The following is an 18,284-nucleotide window of genomic DNA, read 5'->3' as shown; positions in this document are numbered from 1 at the left end:
TTCAGCCCACCCAGCCAAGCTGCTGTCACAAAGAACAGAGTGTCTTGGGCCATGTGATCACGGGGGAGGCTGCCCAGGCCTCCGAGGGGACTGCCAGCTTCTGAGCTGTTGATTCCATGACTCTGGGACCCAGAGCTGCAGAGAAAGGGCAGCATTCTTCCTGTGCAGGCCTGATCCGAATGGCCCCCTGGCTTTCTTTTCTCTGGGATCAGCAGGGCTACTGTTGGGAGGGACAATCGAGGCTGTTGTCCTGGCCTGGCCCAGAGGCACCACGGCCAGATGCAGAGCTGGCTCCCTGGGCTCAACCCTGCCGCACCTGCCCTCCTCATCACTGGGGCTCGTGGGTCAGAGCCACACAGGAGCTCTGCTCCTTCCCCTCTCCTGGCGGCTAAGGCTGGGGACAGCCTCTGTCTGTCCAATCCAGACAGCCCTGGGGACAGTGAAGAGGACACCCCTTCACCCATATTTTCCTTCTTCTCCAGGATACATCAGAAATTAAGACGGAGACATTCTATGTCTATGAAGAATGTTTGGTGATAAATTGGAAGACACTCATTTTCCAGATAATGCACTTACAAAGGGGTTAACATGACCAGAGTAAGCTCCGGGAGTTGGTGATGGACAGAGAAGCCTGGTGTGCTACAGTCCATGGGATCGCAAAGAGTCGAAAATGACTGAGCGACTGAACTGAACATGCCAATATTTTCCTCTTCCTTTTGTGTGGCTTAACTGATAAAGGGGACACGGCTTGCTTTCTTGGGGGAGGATCTTGCTATTTTTTCTCTCTCATGCTTTTTTTAGTCCTCAATCATGTCTGTTGTGAGAAGGCCAGGGGTGACCTGGACAACCTCTAGTCTTGATGTCAGGGCAAATGTTTTCTCATGCTGCGAGTAGGAGCTCTTAGGCCTGTGTTTGGTTATTGGGAGAGAAATAGAGAAAGGGTACCATGATCACTTTGCTTCAAGGCACTGCAACGTATTGGATGTTTAGTCAAAGAATCCAGGAATTCCTAAATCTTGTCTCAGACCAACAACCCCTCCATCAAATGATTTCCCATATCCTCTGTATCAATTAGGGCCCAGCAGAGGCAGATGGCATACTCAAACTAATTTGGGGAGATTTTAATAAAGGGATGACTAATAAAAATGTGGGCAGGGTTTAGGGAAACCAGTGGTGGGTGGTGTAATATCCTGGAGTTAGTAACCCCAGGAAACTGTTACACTTCTAGGCCTGAAGACCTAGGAGAGTGACCAGTTCCTGCATGCCAGAGAGAGCTGTGGCTCTTTGGGACAGCCTCCTGACAGAAACTTTGGCCTGTGAAAGAGGGAAGCAGTCAGCCAGCCATGATCTGGCTGGCCAACAAGGATTCAGAGCCATCAATCTCATACTGTCCCTGCCCCTCCACTCCAGCCAGTTCTTCCCATTGACCAAATCCAACCAGAAGTGAGAGACAGACCGTGTTGATGAAGCCTATCAATGCAGTTCATAAGAGTCAACTTTCTGAGGCACAGAGCAGGGTGAAGGGTGGAGAGTGGATTTGGAAGGGTAAATGAAAGCATTTAGCACAGCATCTTGATGTTACCTGCCTTCTACCTTATCTGCCAGGCATCTCTGTCCATGGGGATTCTCCAGGCAAGAATACTGGAGTGGATTGCCCTGCCCTCCTCCAGGAGATCTTCCCAACCCTGGGATCAAACCCAGGTCTCCTGCATTGCAGGTAAATTCTTTACCATCTAAGCCACCAGGGAAGCCCATCTTATCTCTGACTCCTAACAAATATGTATATACATCACCCCAACTCGGAGAGGGATGCCACAGGCCTTCAGTAGACAGAGGTGAGGATTGTTGCTAACCAGCCTACAATATGGGCTTCCCTGATAGCTCAGTTGGTAAAGAATCTGTCTGCAACACAGGAGACCCTGGTTTGATTCCTGGATTGGGAAGATCTGCTGGAAGGGATAGGTTACCCACCCTAGCATTCTTGGCCTTCCCTTGTGGCTCAGCTGGTAAAGAATCCGCCTGCAATGTGGGAGACCTGGGTTCAATCCCTGGGTTGGGAAGATCCCCTGGAGGAGAGCATGGCAACCCACTCTAGTATTCTTGCCTGGAGAATCCCAAGGACTGTATAGTCCATGGGGTCGCAAAGAGTCGGACACGACTGAGTGACTTTCACTTCACTTCAGCCTACAATATACAAGGCAGCCCTCTGAAAACAAAGAACTATCTGGTGCAAAATGTCAATGGTGCCAAGGTTAAGAAACCCTGCTCTTAGTGGAGAAAGGAAGGTTTGGGCTCCATGAAAGGGAATCAGAGAGCAGGTGGGAAAAAGAGAAGGGTTTTTGTGTGTATGTGTTTGCTTTGGTCTGCTTGTTTTTATTTTTTTTTAATTTTTTTAATTTAATTTTTTTGATGTGGACCATTTTTAAAGTCTTTACTGGATTTGTTACAATATATTGCTTGTTTGATGTTTTGGTGTTTTGGCTGTGAGGCAGGTGGGAGTAGTAGGAAGAACCGATGACAGAGGCAGGTTCCAGTTTTGTCTTTGGGAGGACGGCCCCATGTTGGGGCCCAGTTGGGCTCACTGCCTGTATCTTTGGAATCAGCTGAACTGCAAAGCTAAGCTTCTTAGATGCAGGATTGAGAGGTTTTGGGGGGAACATCTCAGACCATGGGGATGACCCTCTAAGTTTCCCTGCTCTTTGTGGCTTCTGGAAGTGGTACAGCAGACTCTAAAGAGCTGTTTCAAGATGGTTCAGCCAGATCCAAAGGTCTGGCCAAGTTCTTGCCTTTCCCAGGCTTTGGGGTTCTCTGCTTTTCAGCTCAAAGCTCTCAGAATGTTAATAAGTGGGGACTTAACATAGTCCTGAAATAGTTCTCAGGACACAAAAGAAGCGTCCCAGCTCAGAAAGTAAAGGAGTGTAGTCAGCTGTCCTTTGTTAACTTGCTGATTAAACCTGGTCTCTGCTTCTTTATTCTCTTCCTTCCTATAGCCCATTTTCATGTTATTTCCCTGCTTGGCTGTGCTTTGGTTAGAGAGAAGGGGCAGGCAGAAAAGAGAACTTCGTATCAACTGCCTTTGGCAAGTTATTAACAGACTCAATGAAAAAATGAGGAAGTAATGAATACAATTACCTTTAAAAAAAAATCAAGATTAACAATTAACCATGCTATTCCTTCCTCCATCACCATGTCTTGACTGGGCTGTATTATAGCTTGAATGAGTTTAATTATTTATCAGGTTTTATTTGTTTTCTTAAACAAGTAATTAATTTACATCGTTTAAAAACAGACAGAGGATTTAGATAAAGAGAGGACAGTCCCCTCCCTCTGTCTTCCCAGTGCATCCCCAAAAGCAATGTTTGTCCAGAGATAGTCTACTGCTATACAAATACGTATATATACTCTCCTTTGATTTTTTCATCTCATTCAAATAGTCATATATTTGCTTGTTACTCAGTAATGTATCTTGCAAATCCTTTCATATCAGTTAAGAACTTGTTAAAAATTGGTTCTATGGTATTATATGGATATATCCTAATATATCTGGCCAAAAAGTTACTTGCTTTTAAAAAGGCTTCTATTTCAAACTAGAAAGAAGGCTCAACTAAAAACAAAACTGAAAGTTTAGGCGTGAAAGACCATTTGCTTCTATCATTTTGTAAAACTTTTATTCTCTCATCTTCCTGAGATTTTCCTGAGTATTTGCCCCTTAACTTCAAACCTCTACAAAACAGCTGCTCAGCACCATGCCGTGTCCCAAAGGCTCGGATACTGCTTACAACTTAAACCATGTCCGTTTTATTAAATTACTGCCTGTTTACCATTTGTTTCTCATGGAAAGCCAGCCTGAGCCAGTCAAACAATGTCAACATCAGAAAAGCCGGTTTTGGCTTGGGACAAGACCTTGCACCTCTCTGCTCCCTGGTTTTTCCATTAAAAAAAAATCTGGGTAGTATACTTGGGGACCTTAGCAGCTTGGAACTTTGTACCAGCAGGGCTGGTTCAAATTTAGAAGAGCCTGCTTATCTGGGCTGTGTTTCTGTGGACAGCCAGGACCTGTGTAAAAGATGAACATATTTTAAGTAAAGAAAGAACTTGCTGCATTTGGAAGCCAAAGAGAGGGCAGGCAGAAGAGCCATCAAGGTGCAGAGCGGGCTGGGGCTCCAGGGCTTTGAAATCCTTTCCAGCGTTGTCACTTGAACGTCGAACACGTTATTCTCAGAGGACACTAAAGAGAAGTACAGGTACCGTGGGCTCCAGGGGGATTCATTATTCAAGGCACAAAATTTCCTACTCTGGCCTGCAACACATTATAATTCAAATGAGTCCAGCACAATAGAAGAAAAATATGCAAGCAGATTTCTCTCTGTCGTGTTTTTTTTCCCCTCCTCTCTGAAGCCCTGTAATTACGGCAGGCAGGTGGAGCATCTGGGGTGTGGGGGAGTCCACTGTATTTTTACCTTCCCAGGAACGCGACTTGCCTACCACATCAATATATTTTATTTTTAATTAAGCGCCTATTGCAAAATCTGAGTCCCTCTGCAAAAGTCTGATTCACAACTCCCCACCCCCCCCGCCCCGCCCCGCGGTTCCTCCAGATGCTGCTGCTATTACTGTCTCAAATTTCCCCTCTTAAAATTTGCTCTTTTAGTAAATTACTTATGGCCTTTCCTGGGCTCTGCAGCTCTGAGGCGGTTCAATTGCGGGACCTTCACCTCTTTTTTTTGTTTGTTTGTTTCCGTTTGCTCAGCGCACCTGAGTGGGTTTCTTCGCGTGCCCAGCAGCGCCCTGTGCCCCGAGCGAGCGGTTCAGACCCGGGAGCCCCTTCCTCTTCTTGGCTTTCCCCGCAGCGATCGTGCGGGGGTGGGGGTGACGCTGTGTCCGTAAGAGACCTCCCGTCCTGCGTTCCCGGGCAGCGACCCCGGCCCTCCAGCTACCAGCCACTTGCCGAACCCCGCCCTCGCGAAGGCTGGGCTTTGCAGGTTCTGGCGTCGGAGCCTCACCGGAGGAGGCCGCGGGATCCCAGACCCTTATGTTGGCCAAAAGTGAGGGAGCGTGCATAAGACCCCCTTGATGTGGGCGCGCCGGGTGGGCAGGGTAGGCAGAGGGGGAGGACGAGGCAGTCCCCAGGGATGGCGCGGGAGGGTCCCCGCTCTGCCCGCTGACGCTGGCCACGGCGGAGGCAGAGGGTGCCTTTTGTGATGGGGGAAGTCCAGGACTCCAGGAGGGGCGGGAACTCGCGTGCCGGGATGACCTTGCCCAGAAACCCCGGGCCGACCTCGGAGCAGCGTGGGGGCTCTCGGGGTCCCCCCCCACCCACCCAGGGAGAAGGAAGCAGCCCGCGACCCGGAGCCTCCAGCCACAGCAAGGGGCTGGGGTGGGGTGGAGGCAGACCGCTGCGGGGTCCCTGCGGCCGACTGTCTGGGCTGGGTGCGCCTCCCCGATGGATTCCGGCGGGATGAGCCCTGGTCCCCTCTCTGGGCACCAGAAACGGGATGCAGATGAATTCCCAGCAACGCTCGGGGCCTCGCTGGGGTGGCTCCCGGCCACCGCACTGCCACTCTGGCGGTCAGCTGGCATTTCTGCCTCCTAGGGGCAATGTGAGGCGTGCTCCGGGGTTGGTCCGGGACAGAGGAGGGAGGCGGCAGCCCAAGTACTGGTGCGGCTGGGCCGTCAGCACTTGCGGAGAGCAGCAGCAGCCACCCCAGTCTCTAGTGAATCTTAACCAAGGGCAGGAGAGTCCAAAGGGTGTTTTTAGGCTGGGAGAGAAATCTATCTGCGGAAACCAAACCACATGTGGACAACAGGGGCCAAGCCTGGAGTGAGTGCCCCTATGCTGCCTCTTGTACCTTCTTCAGTTTCCTGGGCAAGGACCTGTGCGGGGGGCTGATCTCACTAAAGAAGGGTGGGAAGAGTTGGGGGCTGATGACTTGTTTGTTCTCAGGGAAGGACCAGCCTTGGTGGGACAAGCAGGGTGCTGAGGGGAAGAGGTCATCATCTTCCTCTGAGGAGTGTGTGGGTCAGTTGTATGACTCAGTCTGACCCTCCTGTTCTTGGTGGCCCAGAGACTGGGCTTGGGGCTCTGTAATTCCTTTTTTAAAAAAATAATTTCTGTTCTATTTTTTGTTCTCATTACAAAAGTGGTGCATGTTTATTGTGCGAGTATGCTCAGTTGCTCAGTGGAGTCAGACTCTTTGCGACCCCCTGGAGTGTAGCCCACAAGGCTCCTCTGTCCATGGGATTCTCCAGGCAAGAACACTGTAGTGGGCTGCTATTTCCTCCTCCAGGAGCTTCCCAGCCCAGGAATTGGAACCCACTTCTCCTGCATCTCCGGCATTGTAGATAGATTCTCTACCATCTGAGCTTCCAGGGAAGCCCATGGCTCACAATGCATGTCCTTAATTATTTCCTTAAGACTTATATCTCAAAACAGTTGGGTTAACTGCTCTGCATTAAAAAAAAAAAGTTTTAGTACATTTTGTTGAATTGGCCTTTGGAAAGGTTATGTCAATTCATACTCTCACCTGCAGAGAATGTAAAAATCTGTTGCCAGAATTCATCAAGAATCGTGAATATTAGTCTTCTTTTTGTTCTTTTATCTTTGACTATTTTTTAATTGCAGTATTTGTCTTTTACTTACTGCTTTGTAATAGTATTTTATGTATTAAGTCTATTAATTCTTCCTTCTCTGTTTTGCATCTCCCCCCATTATCAATTGCTTTTCACATTTAAATTTACATTTGAAGTTTTTGTGTAGTTGAAATTCTTAATATTTTAATTTATAGTTTCTGCCTTTGGTAACCATTCTATAAAGCTCTTCTTCCTACCTCAAGATTTTCTCTCTGCCTATATGTTCCTCTAATACTTGTATTGTTTAATACAATAATAATTGTTAATTTTTTTATTCATATGGAATTAATTTTGATATATGGTACAAAATAGGAACCTTAAGTTTTCTCCCTGCCTATTCTCCCTACCCTCTTTGTTGGTTCCAGTCTTTTTGACTCTGGCATCCACTGTAGCCAGTTCCCAAACAAGCAGAGCCAGAAGGGAAGATCTGGTGGCAGAGATCCTGGCTCAAGAAAGCTCAGAAACTTGAGGTGAGGGATTGAGAAATTTCCTAAAACAGCAGTATGATCTGTTTTGTAGAAATATATGATTGGAATCACATAGATGTGGGTGAAGTCCAATTTCTGCCTCTCTTACCCTGTGGAACTCGGAGCAAGTCACTTGATTTATTTAAATCTCAATTTTGTATCAGTAAAACTGGCATACCTATTGGTATTGAGGCACCTACCTCAAAAGATGGATGTGAGGATAATGTGATAATATGTTTGTCATATAGCAAGCACCCAATATTATTAGTAGAAGTAGGTAGAGGGAGCTTTCCAGATGGCTCGGTGGTAAAGAATCTACCTACCAATGGAGGAGACTCAGGTTCAATCCCTGGGTCAGGAGGAAATAGCAACCCACTCCAGTATTCTTGCCTGGAAAATTCCATGGCCAGAGGAGTCTGTTGGTCTACAGCCCAGGGGCTTGGACATATGTGTAGTAGGTAGAGAGCAGATAAGGAACTGCATATGACATGGAGATATTAAAAAGAAACACAAGCTATCAATAATTATAGAAATAAAGGTAATGAGACCATGTGCTACAGTTATAATCTGAGTTCAGGAGAATTTATCCAGACCAATTAGGAGGGTTTCCTGTGGGGAAAAATAAAGAGTCAGAGTGGGGGTGGGGTAGGGGCATGGCTCCTATTTCTACAGCCTGGATCTGCCAGAGTCTGGACTTCAACTAAACTCAGACATTTCAAAAGAATCGGGTAGCATTTCTGTTCTCAAACCCTGTTCCAAAGCTTTCTGACGGACCTGTCTGGGTTGAAGAGACTCAGCTGAACCAGCCAGCGTTTGGAGAGCTTACAGGATAGGAGCACTGGGGCTTGAGGCTCTAAATGGGCAGCCATCTCCCTCTGGCTCACCCCCAGCTGAGGATTGCTGCAAAGAGAAATAGTGACTGGACACGAGCCAGGGGCACCAGTCAGCTTAACCAGAGGAATCAATGGACACTGTGTTTTGCCTCTGCAAATGAGGAAAATGACATGGTGAGAAGGCATATGCCTTGTCCAGAATCACAAACCCCATGGGGCAGAGAAAGCAGAGAGAAACATTGCCTCAGAAGGAGCCATTTCCCATCGTGAGGATGCCGGAGCCCGGCCTCGATTAACAAAGGCGTGGGATGCTGCTCCTCAGCTCCTGAGCAGCGGAGGCCCAGTGTATTTTTTTATTTTTTTTATGAGGCATGGGCAATGAGTAACCGTTCAAAAGGCCAAAGCCGCCTTTTAGAAAAAGGCAAGTATTTTAGGAATCCCTTGTTACTAGGCAAATGCCTGATTGCTTTTTAGGGTAGTGAGACTTAGCTTGATGCTCTGTATATAGGACTTCAAGCTTGGATTCTGGATTTGGCTTCACTGGAACGTGTGCGTGCGTGAATGCTAAGTCACTTCAGTTGTGTCATACTCTGTGCGACCCCATGGACTGTAGCCCACCAAGCTCCTCTTTCCATGAGGATTCTCTAGGCAAGAATACTGGAGTGCTTTGCAGTGCCCTTCTCCAGGGGATCTTCCCAACCCAGGGGTCGAACCTGTGTCTCTTATGTCTTATGCATTGGCAGGTGGGTTCTTTACACCCAGCACCACCAGTGGTTCTCAATTCTGGCTGTATATTGGAATTAACTCTGGAGCTCTAAAACAGATAGATGCCCAGGTACCACTTCCAGAAGGATGGATTAAATTGGCCTTTAGTAGGACTGAGATGTCAGTGATTATTAAAAAGTTCCTTGATATTTCTAGTATGTAGTTTAGTATTGAGAAGAACCCCTTTTTGTGTTGCTGTATTATCTCTTTTCCCAGCTGGTGAGAACTAGGTTGTAACATCGAACTATCCTACCAAAATATTTCTCAAACTTTAAGGAATTATCTGGGAATCTTTTTTGGCCACTGGCATGTGGGATCTTAGTTCCCCCAATCAGGGGTCAAGCCTGCACCCCCTGCAGCTGGAGTGCCGAGTCTTTACCAGTGGACCACTGGGGAAGTCCTGGGGATCTTGTGAAAATGCAGATTCTGGTTCAGGAGTTCTAAGATGGGGCCTGGGATTCTGCAGTTCTAACAATCTCCCAGGTGATGCTGGTCTCAAGTTCACCTTTGAGTACCAAGAGGCCAGAAGTGGTCCTCATATTTCAGTGAGCATAAAAATGACCTGATCAGCCTGTTGAAAAAGCGGATTCCAAGGGTGACTATGGAGCGTTGGGGATGGAGTCCAGGAATCTGCATCTTTAACACGTTTTCAGGTAAGCTGGTAGTTCAAAGGCCACTCTTGGAGAATGTGACCAGCCTGCCCACAATTTTCTCTGAGCATATATCTTTTGAGCACATCCTGGAGTAATGCCTGGCTGGAAGAGCATGCTGTCAGTTGGCTTGGAGTTGAAATGGAGCAGAGAGCTCATGATGCCTGGTTCCCAGGCCTGCACTCCAGCTCACCGACTCTGAGATCCCTAGTGTTCAGGCCAAATCACATTACCATAGGAGACCTACAAGTCCTTGCTTTTCCTAGGTATAAAGGAGCCATCTGTTTAGGTTTGGGTTTTGATTGTAAAGTTATTTGACCTGTTCCTCCTTGGAACGGTGACTTAATACATCAAGAGTTCAGCATGTAGATCCTGGGAGGATGAAAAGCAATAGACTTTAAAGATGCCTTCTACCCAAGGAAAAACTTCAAGCAGGAAAGTAAAAGTGAAAAGGAAAAAAAGGAAAAAAAAAAAAAAATTCAATGCTATATGTGCCATTAAAGACATCAAATAAGACAATTGCCTCTAAATTAATGTACTTTTTTTTTTCTTCATTGAGATAGTCTGTGAGGCAGGATAAACTCAAGCCCTGAAATGAGAGTCTGAAGGAAAATGGACAAATCCCACCTATTCTCTCTTTTGGTTACTGTTAGGGCCATTGCTTTTCAAGTGCTAATTATTCAGCTGTAGCTGATTCTAGGTCTTTGTTTTTCTCCTGGCTCTTCTCTCTCATTTGGGCCATTTTACTGCTTGTCAGCAGTTCCACCAAAGATGGAAAATGGAAATGAACCTTATATAAGGCAGGTACCGTCTTTGAGTAAGTCTGTTTAGAGGATTGATGGAGAGAAAGATAATTAATTATTATTGCAGATCTTACGGAATTCTCCTCAGTGTGCTGTTCAGGTACACTTTTATTTGATAAATTCAAGCCTTGTAACAAAAACAGAATGCTTTTCCTGTAGTTCAGCAACCACCAGCAATAATTTGCTAGAAAAATTGGAATTTGAAAAATGCTCAATTATTTTATTCGTTCTAATACACTTATGACTTTATATGCTTCCTCTCTTCAGATTTGTCTGGGTAAAACTGTTGGGGCATGGGGGACATAAATTTATTACCACATATGTGTAACTTTCATGTTTAAGAATTTTTTTTTTGCCATCTATTTCTTCTAGCTATGGTATATTGTGTCACAAAACATACCTCCTATTCCCATTACTTGGTATAATAAATATCATGGTGAAATTTCTTTCAGAGTTTGATTACTCAGTCAAAACCTAAGTATCCTGCTGGGAGAAGAACGATCATTTTAGTGACACTGTTCTATGCTTTGGTTGAATTCAATAGTTGCTAATCCAGCCAGAGAAAAAGACATAGGTAATTGGAATTGAGCAAATACACTGAGCCCCTCAAAAAAAAAAAAAGACTAACAAGAAGTGTAAAATTTCTCATCAAACATCTATCCATCTGTTTTCTTCTTTCCTTGTAATAGTCATTGTAGGTGTGGGAAATAACTCTAGAGGCCTGGTCTGCACTAGGGAAAAATGCTGTTCCCCAATCAAGTGAACTGGAAATGAGTTTAAACAGACATAGTCTGCCCATGGTCAATGTTAGGTCAATAATAGCCTTTTTTTTTTTTTTAATAATAGCCATTTTGAATTTTCTATTAAGAAAATGTAACACCCCTAACCAAGCTAACCACTCCTCATTGTGTAACACCACCAGAAAATTTTGGATTGTCTACGGGTAGAAAACAGGGAGGTTGATTGGTCAACTTTTATGTAATTTACCTAAAATACTAGCAACCATTTTCTCTCACTCATCTACACAACCCATACTACTCAGCCTCATCCAGAACCACTGCAGGAGAGCAGTGTTAGAATGGGTGAAGTGATAGGATTGACTGTCTTGGTTGTGGCGTGGTCGGGATCCCTGATACTAGAGCCTTCACGAAAGTTCCATGACTCTCACTGTACCCCTGGTGCATAACCCAGCACTTGGCTCTGAGTAGGCCAAGTTGGCTCTGAGTTGCAAGTCTGGGTTTAAACCTTTTGGCAGGTAATGGTACCAAACCATGTCAAGTAATGGATGGCTTTACAGATTTTTAGAGCTGGAAGAGACTTTTGAGAGCATAAAGATGATTATAAATTTCCCATCAAGCTGCAATCTCCCCATTTTCCTCCCATATAGAATCATGATTTTGTCCCATTGGTCTCTCTCTCTCCCATACCCTCATGAGAGGCTGGAATAGTCCTTCTCAAGGGGACTCCTTTTCAGTAGTTGATTCAGAAATGGGTGCTCAGTGATGACCAGTGCTATGTGAGGAGCCTCTTCTGGGGGACTCTCACTCCTTTTCCTCTGGTTGCTTTGTGTCTGGCTGCAATATCTAGAATTATGGTCTAGATCTATCCATCATAAGGATAAAACTGATAATTCAGGATTACAAAATAGAAAATAGAACCCCGGTTCTTGATGACATCTTCAAGCCACCAAATCAATCAAACCCTACGATGGCTAATTTTTTGTATCAACTTGACTGGGCTAAGGGATGCTTAACTGGTAAAACATTTCTGGATGTGACTATGAGGGTGTTTGCAGAAGAGATTAGTATTTGAATTGGTAGATTGAGTAAAGGTCACCCTCACCAATGTGGGTGGCTATCATCTAATCCATTAAGGGCCTGAGTAGAACAAAAGTACGGAAGAAGGGTGAATTTTCTCTCTTGATTAAACTGGGACAGCCCATCTCCTGCCCTCAGGCATTGGTGCTCCTGGTTCTTGGTCCTTCAGACTCATACTGGGATTTGCATCATTGGTTCCCTTGGTTCTCAGGCCTGTGGTTTGAACTGGAATTATACCATTGGCTTTTCTAAGCTTCCAGTTTGCAGACAGCAGATCATGGGATTTCTCAGCCTCCATAATCATGTGAGCTAATACAATACAATACAATACAATATAATATAAGTCTCCTATTGGTTCTGTTTCTCTGGAGAACCTTGACAAATACAAGCCCTCCCCTGCCTTGTCACTTCACTTTCTGTTTCGCAAAATAATACATTTCCTTAATGTTTAAACCAGTTCAGGTCAGATATTCTTTTGTTTATAGCCAAACCATCTTAAATGTTAAGAGAATTTTAAGACCACATTGTCACTTCACAGGAGATGTAACAGTTTGCTCGAAGTCATGTTGTCAATGACAGTAGAATTCAGGACTAGAGGTGGGGTCTTCTGCCCCAGGGTCATTTGTATTATGTGTTGCCTCTTTTACAATTACTTGATTATAAATTAATGGTAGCTTTTTAAAAAAAGTGTATTTATGAACACACTATCTTTGTATTTAACCAAATTGCCCCACCTAGGTCAAAGTCTGGAATTCTAATGCAAATTTTCCGCATTTGGACATGCTGGATCAAACTAGCCACTCTCACATACAAAGAGTGTGCTTGTTGACTCTGAAGAACTGAAAATACTTTGTTCCTCATTGCTGGGGAGCACTAGACTAGAAGATTTGCTCTGTGGGGTAACTATGAGCAAGAAAGGCAAATATACCCTTTTGGATCAGGACCTGCCGTGTTGTCTAAGGCCTTTGTCAAGATTTTGGCTGGCAGATTGAATGGAGTCTAGAGGCAGAGATAGGGTGAGAATAGGAGGGGAAAATAGGAATGGGAAGATTGTTTCTTTTTCTGTTTCTAAAAGGTGTTTCTTATATCAGGTCACTCCCCTACCCGGGAGACCTTCTGTTGCCTCTAGTTCTACCCCAGTCTGCCTATGCTGGAGGGTGAAGCTGAACCTCCCCCACTAAGCCTTCTCTGATTATGGTAGCATGCTCCAGTAGCTATTTTGCAGAACTCACTCATTTCCTGAACACCTTATTTATTAAACATATCAATGTGATCATGGAATATTTCTTCTGGTATTTTATGCCTTTTGCCCTTATGTTTTATCTTTAGGGACCAGATCAGCAAAAAAAAAAAAAAGACAAACTTCAAGGGCACATTGACTTGCTTTGCGTCCTACTCTGGGGTCCCTGCTTTGCAGAATTCCAGGAGCCAGTCCCTTTGCCAACTCAAGTTCCCTGTGATATGCAGTTGGGGCAGCTCTGAATAAGCATATTGTATTTGTTTTCTATTGCTGCTGCAACAAATTGCCTCAAATGTAGGGGCTTAAAACAATACACATTTATTACTTTGCTGTTCTGAAGATCAGAAGTCTCAACGGGGTCAGCAAGGGTGCTATCTTTAGGAGGCTACATTTTCTTATCTTTTCTAGCTTCAGAGGCTGCCTGAATACCTTGGCTCAGGGCCTCACATAAGTCCAATTTCTCTTTCCTTCATCTGTCTCTGTTACTCTAACTCTGACCTTTCTACCTATCTTCTACAAGTACCCTTATACGGACACTGCACTGGACCACCTAGCTAGTCCAGGGTCATCTTCCCATCTCAATATCCTTAGCTTAATCACCCCTGCAGAGTCCTTTTTGCTTTTTGGGGTAATATATTCACAGGTATTTGGGCATGGGCATCTCTGGGACTTCTCTGGTGGCTCAGATGGTGGAGAACTTGCCTGCCATTGCAGGGAGACCTGGGTTCGATCCCTAGGTTGGGAAGGTCCCCTGGAGAAGGGAACGGCTACCCACTCCAGTATTCTTTCCTGGAGAATTCCATGGACAGAGGTGCCTAGTGGGCTACATACAGTCCACGGCGTCACAAAGAGTTGGACACAACTGAGCAACTAACACTTTCACGTTCACCTCATCTTAGGAGTAGGGAGGAAGCATTTTTCTGCTTACCATATGTATACTCTTTGGGTGTCAGTTTCCACATCTGTAAAATGGAAATATTACTGTCTTCCTCACAGGGTTATTGAGGTGATTGAATGGGGTAATTTACGTGTGTAAATTTCCAGCTTGTGCTGGCACAGTGGAGGTGGTCAGTTCTGGTCACTGTTCTGTTCTAAGCGGGTAAGCTGCAGGCGGAGTGCTATGTCTCTACCTCTTTCTAAGCCCTTAGCTTCTATCTCGTGCTGGGTACCGAGTAGGAAATCAATACATGTAATAAGTAATTCCCTTGATCAATGACAATGCCTTGCAAGCAATAAGAGCTCTAAAATGATTTGTTGATTGTTTATTATTTTGTTAGCAATTGGTGGGTGGGGAGCATCTGATTAATTAACTGCTATTATTTATCAGATCCAAAATATAAATTTGGATTTTTCTGCTACACTTTTACCTTAATTACCTTAAACACTAGTGGGAGAGAGGAATTAGTCCATAAGACAATTTAAGGGAAAAACATCTTGCTGTCATGGACTTTGTCCTTGGTCTGGAGACTTCTTGATTTCCTAGGGTGCAGCTGACTGCTCTCTCTGCAACTGAAAACTCTCTCAAAGGGCCTGTCCAGTTGGGTCACACAAAGCCACTCTTATTATTTAGAGAGCACACAATGCCCCTCACATGGGGCACAGAGAGGAAGGGATTTTTTTAAAGCCAATTCCAGTCCCCTGGAGCCGCAAACTGCCCTCAGGGCAAAGAAGCCTGCAGAATAATTGGGAGGAGTCTGGCAGGAGAGAGGCGGACAGAAGTTAAAGCTGCCTTTCTATTTCTCTCTATCTCCGGTTATGCCACGCCACTTTTTAAGCATTCCCCTCTGGGACAAACCTGTATGTCAAGATAAACAATCAGATACTATGCAAGGGCCAAATCAGGAGCACTGCAGCCTCAGCCCAAGAAAATAATCTCAGGAACATTAGCCTGTGCGCCTCAGTGAGGCGGAGGGTACAGGCTCCGGCGATTCTGCAAGAAAATTGGGTCATGGAGGAGACGCTGTCTGTTTACAATGAGTGTCTGTTTGGGCCCCCTAAACTTGGTAGGTTTGTGCTTTCTCAAGATAATAAGGTGGAAAACGACATTTCAACATCCCTCTATCAAACCACAGTGCAGTTGCCCCAGGAATCCCTAATGTGGTCGTGGATAATGTGTCTGGAGGATAGGGTGAGAAAGGAACCAGGGTTGCTGTTATTGCTCAGTCACTCAGTTGTGTCTGACTCTTTGCGACCCCATGGACTGCAGCACGCCAGGCTTCCCTGTCCTTCACCATCTCCCGGAGCTTGCTCAAACTCATGCCCATTGAGTCGGTGATGCCATCCAACCATCTCATCCTCCGTCCTCCCCTTCTCCTGCCTTCAGTCTTTCCCAGCGTCAGACTAGATGCCAAAACTGTGAGAGGGAGGGTTGTGAGAGGAAGCCCCCTCTGCCCTTAGAGCCAGCTGGGGACTGTGTGTAGCGAATTCCCTCTGAGACCTGGCCCTGGGCTTCCAGGCCATCAAGCCTTGGCCGGTGGAGGCCGAGGGGCAGGGGTGCTCGAGTAAACACACCTGATCACAATGGTCTGAGCTGTTAGCACTTGGGGGTTGAACTTGTCTAAGGAACTTTGGGGGAATGTGGGAGAAGCATTATTTGTACAGTGTGTGACCGGAGTGTAGAATTCATGGACAGATGCTGAATGGTCTTAATGTCTTGACTTCTGTCTGGACAGAAGAGACTGGGCTGGCTGAGGTGGCATATTTCAGAGGCCAGAGCAAAGCCCAGCAGTAATACACAGGAACAGAGCCCCTGGTGCCCAGGGCACGGAGCCCAGGGCCAGCGTCGAGTTACCAAGGTTGTGCTAGGCGAGAGAAGCCTGAGTCAGGCGAATAATTCAGAGCATCTGGGACCACAGGGGCTAATGAGTACAGTGTGAGGATGGAGGTGGGGAGGTGTGGCCCAGAGGAAAACCCCAGGCGTCTGTGTGTGGGGGATCCTTGAACCGTCTGTACTGGGATATCTGTGGCTCACGGCTTAGGGATGTAGCTCAGGAGGAGAGACTCAAAAATGTTTTGAGCAGGTTGGTCAGTCTGAAAAACCGAGATGACCTTGTTCTTTAGTATGGACATTAGGAAGTGCAGTCAGGCTAAGCAAGGGGGCATCATCTGTGTCCCTTTTGCTACAAAACAGAGGGTGGTCTTCAAGTCTGCCCTTGTCTAATAATTCCAATATCAGGCCAGCTTCTCTTATGCCCCCGCCAAGGGTTTTTAGGTATCTGCTCTCAGGCAGAGGACTTTCTACCCTTCTCTTGCATTCCACTCTCAGAAGTCCATGTAGAATTGGACAAGCCCATGTGCCGGGGCCAAGCGAATTACACATGTGTCTTCCTTTGACTCTGCCTCGAGGAAAGGTCCATTTTAATGACCAGTTCCTGTTTGTAAGCAGAACAAGCATACATATTGCCAGCAAAAATTCCCTAAATTTACTTTGCAATCTACTTGGCTAAAGTGCCATCCACCAGTGAGCCTCAGCCAACTGGATAAATACACGCAACTGGAGCTGCCGTGGAGACACAGGCAGAGCCCGATGCAGGCACAGCCCACAAAGCTGCCTCGTCTCATGGCTTTCAGAAAGAAAGCTTGCTGATCTCTCTTTTTCTCCTCCTCCAAAGCCTCTATGGAGAAATCCATCGGGGGAGAAAGTAATGACTGCTCTCGCTGGGCCAGAAATTCCAGGCTGAAATAATCCAGGGGTAGCAGGCGGGCTTGACAGTCTGTCAGTTTCGGATGGTGCTGCTCGTCAATCATTCATTCCTGCTAAATTGCAGAAACTCCCTTCCTTCATATCAGACTTTATTTGCCCATAGTGCAGTTTAAGCCCAGTTTCTGGAGCATCCACAGTGAACTAGGTGCCACCCTGTCCACTGGTCATGAGGAAACCATTAAGTCAGCCACAGCTTTGGTTTCTTTTTCTTCCCATCTGAGACTAAACCTCTGAGTCGTCTCATAATCCCCAGTATTACTTTTATGCACTGATCTCATTTTGGCTGTACCCATGTTTACCTTCTTTCGGTTCCTTGAATGTGCTAAATTCATTCCCTCTGAAGAGCATCTGGAAGGCTCTTCCCCTGGATCTGCCTACCACTGCTGTCCATCACCTCCACCCAGTCGTCTTCTCTCTGCCACCTCATTGACTTTATTATTTTTTAAATATTTATATTTATTTATTTGACTGCACCCAGTCTTATTTTTGGCATGTGGGATCTAGTTCCTGCACATGACCGATGGAATCCGGGACCCTGCACTGGAAGCGTGGAGTCTTAGACACCAAACTACCAAGGAAGTCCTCTCTTCTGCCTCATTGGCTTAAAAAGAAAAGAAAAGAAAAGAAAAACCCTGTCCTAGCAGTTACCAGTACTGTTATTTTCCAGTTGATGTGTTTGTTCATTTATTCATTATGTTTCCCTCCCCTGGAATGGAAGCCCCCAGTCTATGGATGGTGCCAGGTGCATAGCAGGTGGTCCACAAATGTCTAGGAGCACATGGCTCTCCGGGGAGGGCCCAGGGAGATGGAGAGATTCCCCGCCATCCCTTCTCCCGCTCTGGGCCGCGGCAAGTCTCACAGCGATTCTGCTTGCTTTCTACCACACCCACGAGACTGGAGAATAAGCCCAGTAGGGCAGTGTTCTGATTGTTTTACATACAGAGATAAGCAAACAACTGAAACTTGGTCTTCGCTCTATGGAGAGAAAAACAAAGTAGTTTTTTATTCAAGAAGAATGTGTGTAATAACAGTAATCTGAAAATAATGGTATCTGTGAGGTCTCTGGTGAAGCCACCCAGGAAAAGGAAAACAATAGATGCGAAAGCTTCAGTGAGTCATAACACCACCTTTCAGCATCAAACTGCCCTGGAATCAGATTCAGATAAACTGGTTTCATCAACTCTAGACTCAGCTGTACGTGTCCTTTTTTATTCCTAGTGCCAATTGCACATTCTTTAGATAATGGCAAGATATTGGCTCTGTTTCAACTCACTCAGCTGTGCAGAGGTAGAATGGAAAGGATTCCACATCAGCTTCTTAAGGTCTACATACAAAAGCAGCTCATTTCCTGGGCCTGCCCGATGGGCTTCCTTTTC

The 18,284-nt window shown here is 45.8% G+C and overlaps 1 protein-coding gene across 1 annotated transcript; it reads right to left on the bottom strand.

Moving 5' to 3' along the window:
* Positions 1 to 3,262: 3,262 nt before the first annotated feature.
* LOC122454190 (wiskott-Aldrich syndrome protein homolog 1-like) lies at positions 3,263 to 16,952 on the bottom strand. Its single transcript, XM_043488449.1, has 3 exons — positions 16,644 to 16,952; positions 4,756 to 5,589; positions 3,263 to 4,228 (listed from the first exon to the last, which is right to left on the bottom strand). Exons 1-3 carry the CDS (start codon positions 16,950 to 16,952, stop codon positions 4,193 to 4,195), a joined length of 1,179 nt encoding a protein of 392 aa, XP_043344384.1. The 3' UTR covers positions 3,263 to 4,192.
* Positions 16,953 to 18,284: the final 1,332 nt, after the last annotated feature.

The sequence above is a fragment of the Cervus canadensis genome, chromosome 16, assembly GCF_019320065.1.
Source record: "Cervus canadensis isolate Bull #8, Minnesota chromosome 16, ASM1932006v1, whole genome shotgun sequence".
NCBI classification, from domain to species: Eukaryota; Metazoa; Chordata; class Mammalia; order Artiodactyla; family Cervidae; genus Cervus; species Cervus canadensis.
Note: the sequence above shows the minus strand (reverse complement) of the source record. Positions and strands in the feature narration are given on the sequence as shown.